Source organism: Rhinoderma darwinii, chromosome 4, assembly GCF_050947455.1.
Source record: "Rhinoderma darwinii isolate aRhiDar2 chromosome 4, aRhiDar2.hap1, whole genome shotgun sequence".
Classification (NCBI taxonomy): domain Eukaryota; kingdom Metazoa; phylum Chordata; class Amphibia; order Anura; family Rhinodermatidae; genus Rhinoderma; species Rhinoderma darwinii.
In genome coordinates this window covers 220798661-220809350 of record NC_134690.1, presented here as the reverse complement: position 1 = coordinate 220809350, position 10690 = coordinate 220798661, and the positions used below count along the sequence as shown (strand labels likewise).

The following is a 10690-nucleotide window of genomic DNA, read 5'->3' as shown; positions in this document are numbered from 1 at the left end:
CACTGGGCACTCGGGTTGTGTGGAGAGATGCTGTGTGGGACAATGAAGATATGTATTACTAAGGTAATTAGGAGAAGCCCTTGCACTGTGGAAACATGACAAATGTGAGGTGATAGACTTTACACGACCGTCATGTATCTGGGGTCCCGAACGAAGCTCATTTATCAGTCCCGGTAAAGTTTATTCACGTGGTTCGCCCACAGCGCTGCCACCGTCACCTTCCTGTCCGCAGTGCCCGTACGCTACAGGCGTCCGGACAAATTCACCACAAGGACAGTTCCCGGGTTCACAGGCCAGGACCCCTCAGAGTGTGCCGCTCTGCCGACGTCACAATCGCCAACAGCCAATGAGCTCACCTCTAACAGAGTCTGCCGTCCAATGAGCTGCAGCAGGGCTCTGTGAGTGGCAGTGAGGGAGGATACACGGAGCGGCACCGGGGATGAAGTTGTACTAAGTACAGTGCTGAGACGGGAACAAGTTAATGGGCTTCCTGAGCTCCCAATTATCCGCCCTGTAATCAGCACAACCGCCTGCACGGGACCTGCTCTCCACAGGACACAAAGCAGCAAGTGAGTGCCCTGTCTGCCGGGTGAGGGTGGGGGAAGGGGTATGTAACTGTGTTTACCTGTCATACAGCCTATACACCCCAAACTACAGGTCGTCTACTGTCTGTATAGGGACTGGCTACCCAACTTTACTGCTAGATCACTTGTTCTTAGACACTGCGTCAGTTCACTCAATAGCATTATAATGTAAACCATATAACTACTACAGGATGTATATTTATGTGTGTAGGGGGGACACTGTCAGCTCTGCACCATGATATGAATAATAATAATAATAATAATAATAATAATAATAGTACACTCTTTGGATGTCAGCTTGCTCTATGATAAAATTAACTATCGCAAACAAATCTTTCAATAGGTCAAATAAAACCAAATCCTATCTATCTATCTATCATCTATCTATCTATCTATCTATCTATCTATCTATCTATCTATCTATCTATCTATCTATCTATCTATCTATCTATCTATCTATCTATCTATCTATCTCATATCTATCTATCTATCTATCTATCTATCTATCTATCTATCTATCTATCTATCTATCTATCTATCTATCTATCTATCTATCCCATTATCTATCTATCTATCTATCTATCTATCTATCTATCTATCTATCTATCTATCTATCTATCTATCTATCTATCTATCTATCTATCTATCTATCTCATATATGTATTGTTTGTCTGTCTATTTATTTATTTGGATAGACGGAAATATATTTTAAACACATTCTACATAGACTTCATCGTTTTTTTATCGTTAAAATATATATATGATAGTTAATTAAAATTTGCTTATGAGAGTAATGTGCATTATATTATATGTGTATATGTACATCGATATTTATGTATCAATAATACAGATAAATAGATAGATGTTAAATAGATAAATATATAGATATGTGTAGGTAGAATAATAAGTAGATATAATAAAAGATGGATAAATAAATATATATTAAATAGATAAATATTTAGATATAGGTAGGTAGATAAGTAGATATATACTAAAAAGATAGATAGATAGATGTAAGCAATTATTACATCAATAATAGATAGATAAATATTAGATAGATAATGTATAGATAGATGATAGATCAGTTAGATAGATAAATGACAGATTGAGATATAGATAGATAGATAGATAGATAGATAGATAGATAGATAGATAGATAGATAGATAGATAGATAGATAGATAGATAGATAGATAGATAAGATAGTTAGATAATAGAAAATATAGATAGATAGATAGATAGATAGATAAGATAGTTAGATAATAGAAAATATAGATAAATAATAGATAGATAGATAGATGGATAAGGTAGATAGATAAACACATAATGAAATAAATAGATAAATAATAGCTCGTTTGGTGGGGTCCGATTAGTAATCGCATGGATCTGTGGTATCATCTGACATTGATATGTGCTCTGTACACAGGGTCGCAGTGTATGGTGACTTGTGAGGCCTCCTGATGTGACTCTGGGGCGACCCTGCATCTGTCCTGGAATGACACGAGTTGCTGCGCTGGACACAAGAATTTACCGCACGGCTGAAGTCCCCGAGAACGCGTCTCGTGCAGGATTTGCCGTCTCAGTGGATATGTGTGCTCTATAATCTGTCATCTCCTCTGTCAGCATTAGATATATCAGTGAGTGTTCCACATGCCCGTGACCCGGAGAGCAGGAAGTGTTTGTATGGGCCGCTCTCATTGATGGTTCTGTGGAGTTGTATCTGTAGTAATAATAGTAACAACATAGGGTTAGTAGGAGACCGCCATGAAAGAGAAGTCCAAGAACGCTGCCCGGACTAGACGGGAGAAGGAGAACAGCGAGTTCTATGAACTGGCCAAACTACTACCCCTGCCCTCTGCCATCACCTCCCAGCTGGACAAGGCGTCCATAATCCGGCTGACCACCAGTTATCTGAAGATGAGAGTGGTCTTCCCTGAAGGTACGTGCCGGTCACTCACCGTTATCATGAGCTCGTGTTTACCCCCTGACACTGCTTAGCTCTTCTGTTATGTAATTCTAGTGTCTGCCTGTCAGGCTGCGGGGATTGTGCCCCTAATTTCTATGTCCACAGCCCCCCAACACTTTACTCTGCTAACATAAACATCACCCTCTGTCCTTCCCTCCAGCATACAACCCAATACCACTCATCTTATCCTCATATATACACCAGTACATTCTGCTAACTAATAGACCACTTATATGTATCATTATTATTATTATTATTTTAACGTTAATATAGCTCTGTATTATAATTGATATAATCGTCAACTGCTGCCAAAAAGAAGACAATTATCTCCCAGATAAAGAAAGTAATTTGATCTATCTATCTATCTATCTATCTATCTATCTATCTATCTATCTATCTATCTATCTATCTATCTATCTATCTATCTATCTATCCATTATATATATATATATATATATATATATATATATATATATATATATATATATATATACATATATATATGTGTGTTAGAGAGAGCGAAAGAAAAAAGAAAGATTAGATATTTACCTGAAGAAAAATAGAATTATGTCATCTCTCTCTCTTTCTAATATCTTATTATGTAACATAATATAAATTATGTACTGTATGCATTAGGTACATATAACTATATATATATATATATATATATATATATATATATATATATATATATATATATATTTGTGTTATTATTATTTTAGGATTGATTGATAAATAAATATATATGTTGTACATTAGACATATAATAGTTAGATAGTTCACATATATATGAATTATTTAACATTTTATTTCTTTGTGTTTAGATCAATAATGATAGTAAATTATACACATATATTTTAAATTTAAGCTAGATAGATAGACAGATGTGTATGTAAGTGATTTTAATAGGCAGACATAAATAATATTATAATAGTCATGATGATGTGGGATGTAGGTCATTAGCATTGATAGTATAGACTTTGTGGTTTGCACTGGATGCTGTCAGTCCACAGCTGATATTAGATGGAGCTCTGCTACAGTCCTCAGTGGATGTTCCCATTAGCGATGATTTGTCAGCTCTGCCGGTCTCAGTGGGCTTCTTTTCTGCGTGATTTTCAGCAGATCTGCCCAATTATTGCCGCCTATGTAGCTGCCTGTGTGATCAGAGGAAGCATATGGTGCAGCGTGCAGGGCGGTGCGTGAAAGAATAGCGGCTCCTTGTCCCTGGGTGCCCAGAGAATAATGCAGCCATCCTCCAGGGGCTACACAGCCTGGCACAGAGCAACAGAGCCCTCCACTCACTATGCTAATGCATGTACCATGCATGCCACGGCCCCCAATTACCATCCTCAACCCCACGGCTCTACCTCTGAGAGGAATTCACAGGTTATTGTCCGGAGTCCTGATCATTGTATAGTCAAGAACAAGAACTAGCACTGGACAAATACTCGCCTAAAACTGTTCAAATAGAGTAACCAACCTCCAGGATGCCAAAATCTAAAGCTGAAAGTTGTCAGAATGAAGCCCAGACATCATAAATTGTATTCACTCACACATAGACGGAAAGTATGTATCTATTGTAACCAATACAAAACACAATTCTAAATAATACACTAATCTAGAACTGGTAAAACCCTGTGTGTGTGTGTGTGTGTGTGTGTGTGTGTGTGTGTATGTATATGTGTATATATATACACACACACACACACACACACACACACACACACACACACGCGCGCGCGCTTGAAAAAGGTCCTAATGTTGGACTGAAACGTTGCACCTTTTGTATGTTGGCATGAGTAAACACCCCTTTTCATCTACTCAATTGGAGTGCAGCAAGATTTACTTCTTTGGAATATTGACATAGTCCTTGGATCTGGACTACTTGCTGGCACCTGTTCACATGCATAAGTTTTTCCTGAATTGGGATTGAGTGCTGCTGTGTTCTCTGTAGTAATATATATATATACATATATTTATTTAAAACCAGAGGGGAATTGCTGCTCACCTTATGGATGGCTGCTCTGCTTCTACTAGTGACAATAGTACTTATAATAACAACAGCACTACTTATAATAATAGTTCTATAGTTCTAATAATAACACTATATTTAAAGTATAACACTACAACTAATAGTAATAAAAGGACACTACTAATAATAGTAATACTAGCACTAATAAAAACACTACTACTAATAGTAATATTAGCGCAAATAAAAGCACTACCACTAATAGTAATGATAGCACTAATAAAAACACTACTACTATTAGTAATGAGAGTGCTAATAAAAACCACTATTACTAATAGGAATACTAGCACTAATTAAAGCGCCTACTACTAATAGTAATGATAGCACTACTAATAAAAGCACTACCACTAATGGTAATACCAGCACTAATAAAAACACTACCACTAATGAATGGTAATACTGGCACTAATAAAAACACTACCACTAATAGCCATAATAGTGCTAATAAAAACACTATTGCTAATAGTAATAATAGTGCTAATAAAAGCACTACTAATAATAGTAATGATAGCACTAATAAAAGCACTACTGCTAATAGTAATAATAGCGTTAATAAAATCACTACTAATAATAGTAATGATAGCACTAACAAAAACACTACTGCTTATAGTAATAATAGTGCTAATAAAAGCACTACTAATAATAGTAATGATAGCACTAATAAAAACACTACTGCTAATAGTAATAATAGTGCTAATAAAATCACTACTAATCATAGTAATGATAGCACTAACAAAAGCACTACTGCTTATAGTAATAATAGTGCTAATAAAAGCACTACTAATAATAGTAATGATAACACTAATAAAAGCACTACTGCTAATAGTAATAATAGTGCTAATAAAATCACTACTAATAATAGTAATGATAGCACTAATAAAAGCACTACTGCTAATAGTAATAACAATGCTAATAAAAGCACTACTTTTAACAGTAATAATAGCACTACTAATAAAATCACTACTACTAATAGTAATAATAGTGCTAATAAAAGCACTACTAATAATAGTAATGATAGCACTAACAAAAGCACTACTGCTAATAGTAATAATAGTGCTAATAAAATCACTACTAATAATAGTAATGATAGCACTAATAAAAGCACTACTGCTAATAGTAATAATAGTGCTAATAAAATCACTACTAATAATAGTAATGATAGCACTAACAAAAGCACTACTGCTTATAGTAATAATAGTGCTAATAAAATCACTACTAATAATAGTAATGATAGCACTAATAAAAGCACTACTGCTAATAGTAATAACAGTGCTAATAAAAGCACTACTTTTAACAGTAATAATAGCACTACTAATAAAATCACTACTACTAATAGTAATAATAGTGATAATAAAAGCACTACTACTAATAGTAATAATAGCACTACTAACAAAAGTACTTATACTAATAGTAATAATAGTGCTAATAAAAGCACTACTGCGTAGTAATAATAGTGCTAAAAATCACAATTCTTAATAGTAATAAAAGCACTACTAATAATGGTACTACTGCAGTAATAATAGTACTACTAATAGATCGGCAACTCTGAGGTCAGAGCAGACAACAGACTACAGGGACACTACAACTAAATGAAAGGGGAACTCCATTGTGAGTGTAGCTGTAGTATATGGAGCGTTACACGTGGTGCCCTGCGCACTATTGTTTGCCAGGAGAGGTGAGGAGGGGGTGAGTGTCGGGTTACAATGTTTATTCCTCCAGCACAAGTTTTTCTCATCTACAGGCCTTTATACTTGCCACTTTCGCTAATCCCTACTTTTTTTTTAATGTAGGCGTATACAGGACTCAACTTCTATTAGAACAGTTAGACGCTGAGATTTATGTGCAGACAGCAGCAGCTCTGATATATGTATATTTACACTATAGAACATGTAAAGTGGATTTATGCCGCCTCCCAACATATACCCTGCATGTGAAATCAATGTTGGTAGGGACGACGGTTACAGAATCAGACAGAGTATAATGCTGGGATATCTGGGGACATTGCAGGTGACTGGATACACATACATGGAGAAGACATTGTAATAGTAGATCATAAACTGATAATAATATGAACGCACTACAGAAAGGTTGAGTAACGTCACAACTAATGACAGTGTATACACAGCGGTTGTTAGACAAACGTGCGTCTATATGTAAGGACACACGGAACACATCCAGCTTGTGTTCCATTAGGAGCTGCCATATAATGTGATACCATGCATTCAATATCACTACCTCAGGTTTGTTTCTCTACTGTCTGAACCAGAGATTATAATAATGACACGTGTTATCTATCTATCTATCTATCTATCTATCTATCTATCTATCTATCTATCTATCTATCTATCTATCTATCTATCTATCTATCTATCTATCTATCTATCTAATCTATCTATCTAGTCCACCGTCCAGCAGCACCAGCTTAGAATATGGATGGGTGAGCGCCTTAGGAACCCGATCAAGATTCCAAATCATCCAATATATGTCCAAAAGTAGGCAGCACTCCAAGTCAAAAAGTATTGCTTTTAATAGCCCTCGTACAACTTTTCGGCTCTACATAGGGAGCCTTTTTCGTTGCACGAGGGCTATTAAAAGCAATATTTTTTTCACTTAGACTTGAAGTGCTGCCTACTTTTGGACATCTATCTATCTATCTATCTATCTATCTATCTATCTATCTATCTATCTATCTATCTATCTATCTATCTATCTATCTATCTATCTATCTATCTATCTATCTATCTATCTATCTATTCATTCTCTCTCTCTCTCTCTCTCTCTCTCTCTCTCTCTCTCTCTCTCTCTCTCTCTCTCCCCTCTCTCTCTCTCTCCCTCCCTCTCTCTCTCTCTCTCTCTCTCTCTCTCTCCCTCTCCCTTTCTCTCTCTCTATATATATTTTACTCTATCACACATACACACGGTCAGGTGGGGTTATTTAGTTGACATTAAATGGAAACGGTTGTAATATTTACAGTACATTCGCTATACAGAATTTAATTACACAAAGTCTGCGTACACAGGATTAAAGGGAAATATGTTAAACAATCTCCCACTAATTTAAATAGGTGAAAAACATAAGTATAAAAAGGAGACACATGCAACAAAATGAAACACAGAAACTCATTGTCGGTGAATATATGAGAGATCTGGGAGGAGGACAGACCTCCAAATTAAATCCGACACTCCCGAGCGACTACCTGAAAATGTGATTGTGGGGAAACGTCTTCATGGAAATGATATTCTTGTGATGTAACTCAATGCCTTTGAGTCCAACCTGGTGACTTGTATAATAACCAGATGATGTGATATGGGCCAGTAATTTTATGTTCTATAGGGCACTATATGAGCACAATAGTGAATTCTCCCTGTATACCTATCTGCGGTGTGGGCGCAGGACAGCTTTGTGTTATCAAAAATGATTATGATTTGTTTATGTTAGAATAGATATTAAAGAAGATTAACAAATCTCTCAATCTTGTGGAGGATTCCTTTAACGTGAATTATATTTATTAAATTATATCATGTTCATCCTAATAAATAAAATCTGTCAAGGGATGAAGGGAATAGCTGTCTTGAAACGCTAAAATATACGCTGTTAACATTATTATTATTATTATTATTATTATTATTATTATTATTATTATTATTATTATTTTTATTGTAGACTTCGCCGTTGTTGTTATTATTGTTATTATTATTATTATTATTATTATTATTATTATTGTAGACATCGCCACTGTTATTATTATTATTATTATTATTATTATTAATAATAATACTACTACTTTTATTATTATTATTATTATTATTTTATTTTTATCATCATCATTATTGTTACTGTACAAAAGGAAGATATTTGTCAGAAACTATCGTTTTCTTTAGCTCATCACAACGATATCTGCTTACACTTGCACTGGTTTTAATATGTGACTTTATCTGCGGTTGCTGTACTATGTATAATCATCAGGTATAGAGTTGGTACCCACATTTATCTAGTGTCCACGAAAGATATATTCTGTATATATGTATCACCCTAGGAGTTTTTTTTTAAAAAAAATACTGCTTCATCTTCTGTTTATTCTGGTTTTTCGGGATTTGTGTATTGGAATTAAAATCTAAACGAGCACAATAACATATGATCTACAATTATTATTATTAGTATAATAACAACAACAACAACTACAAGAATAATGTTAATATAATAATAATAATAATAATAATAATAATAACAATAATAATAATAATAATAATAACAACAATTATAATAATAATTAATTGCTTTTAGGCATAGCACTTGGTCAATTTCGCTAGTTGAAGTATAATTGCTTGTGTGGACGTTACTTCTGTATAATGTGTATCTATCTGTATTTCTAAATGGTCGTCTCCACAATGTGTGTCCAGGAGGGCACCGGACTTATTACTTTAGACCTTGGAGAGCACAGACAGATCACAAGGAATCTGGAGCTCCTGTGTTCGCAACTGTAGCCGCCGGTGTTCAGCCTCTTCTGTATCAATAATACTATGTATCATTTATTACAGATTGCTATTGTTAGGTCGGGTTGTGTATAAACCGCGCAGCCAGTGTGTATGTGGCACCTCCCCTTGGTTTAGCTGGTTTGCTTTGAACAAGTGACTACTTGGAGCTGACCAACTGCTCAAACAACACCGACTTGTTCTCTACATTGTAACAATGATTTTACTCCTTCAGATTGTTGCCCCGAAGTGCCGCAAATCCTCGCAACTCGCGTATTGTCGACCATGCGTTTTGCAAATAACATTTATTTCTGAATATTATCAAGGAATTCGTCCTGGTGTCTCTCTATTTACTTGTAAGGGAGATAAAGGTCATAAATATTCCTTAAACTGTGTAAACCATTAAACCTAAAGTCGCTGAAAATACAGAGCTGCCGAGTTTTCCACCTGGAAGCAAAATTACTACGAGCTTCAACACTATTAAAATAAAATAAAAATCAACTCTTAAATATGTAATATTACTTTACTCATCCTGAAAATACTCAGGTTCACTCTAAACCACACTCAATAGCTGTTTGTTTTTCTAGATGTAACCAATCCATTTATTATTGAAGTATTCTGTCTCATAGCAGAATGTATAACAAGAAAATATTGTAGCCATATTATGTAACCACTGACAAGGTCTAGATCTTACTTAGGTAACCTATCTATGTTGATTATCATTGTAGTAGGTTTACAGATAGATAAAAAAAAAAAAAAAAGCAACAGTACAATGAGAACAAGTTTCCCTTTCCGATAAACCCTAGTTACGCAGCTACATGTCAGCTCTGTGATGCTACACATATGGGTATTTATCTTACTAGATTGAAGTTACCCTATACCTAGGAATCAGAACACCTTTCCCAGTTTGGAAGATGTTTTTTTCATTGTTTCCTTTACATTCTGCTTAGTTGGATAACCCAGTTCATTCTGTCAGGCCCTCCTGTCACGATTGCCTCCAGCATAGTACAAAAACACAGGTAGGTATTGGGAACAGTTTTGTGTCCAGTGCCATCAGTTGTGATGCTGAACTTCTAGCTGTGCAGGACAGAAAACTGTTGCATGCAGTGGTTTTATATCTAACCATGTTTAGCAAGTGCAAATACTGCACAGCTTTGTCATGAAACAACTGGCCGAGCACAACTGATATATGTGAATCCAACCTTATAGTATGCCTTTTATAGATAACCAAAATACAAAATAATAGAAATGCTGCATAATGTAATTGCTGAACCAGAGACAGGACTTCTTGCCAGTGTTTCAGCACCTATTGGTTATGCTTCCCTAAGAGGCTCTGCAGAGAAATGTGCTGCCTCTATAGGAGAGACAGTGGGCATTATGCATAAAAACTACTGTATCAAAAAGTGTCAGTGTTGTTCATTGTAACCAATCAGATTACTACTTATTTTTTTTTTAACCTAGTTTTGATACTAGTTTTCAACAACTCAATATGTAGTCATTGAATCAGAACCTTTTATTGTTTACTTCCAGATTACTAAAATCTGTCCTGGTTATGTGATGGACACACATGCATGGCTTGTAAGTCTGGGTTCACATATATCAGTTGCGTCTGGCCAGTTTTTTTTAGCCTGATCCTGCA

At 35.2% G+C, this 10690-nt stretch overlaps 1 protein-coding gene across 1 annotated transcript in view; it reads left to right on the top strand.

Moving 5' to 3' along the window:
- The first annotated feature begins 404 nt into the window (after positions 1 to 404).
- Positions 405 to 10690, top strand: part of SIM1 (SIM bHLH transcription factor 1) — an 87283-nt gene continuing 76997 nt past the window's right edge. Inside the window, exons 1-2 of the mRNA XM_075864205.1 lie at positions 405 to 569; positions 2010 to 2522. Coding sequence (XP_075720320.1) covers positions 2348 to 2522 — 175 coding nt within the window. The 5' untranslated portion in view covers positions 405 to 569; positions 2010 to 2347. The remainder of the gene's footprint in view (positions 570 to 2009; positions 2523 to 10690) is intronic.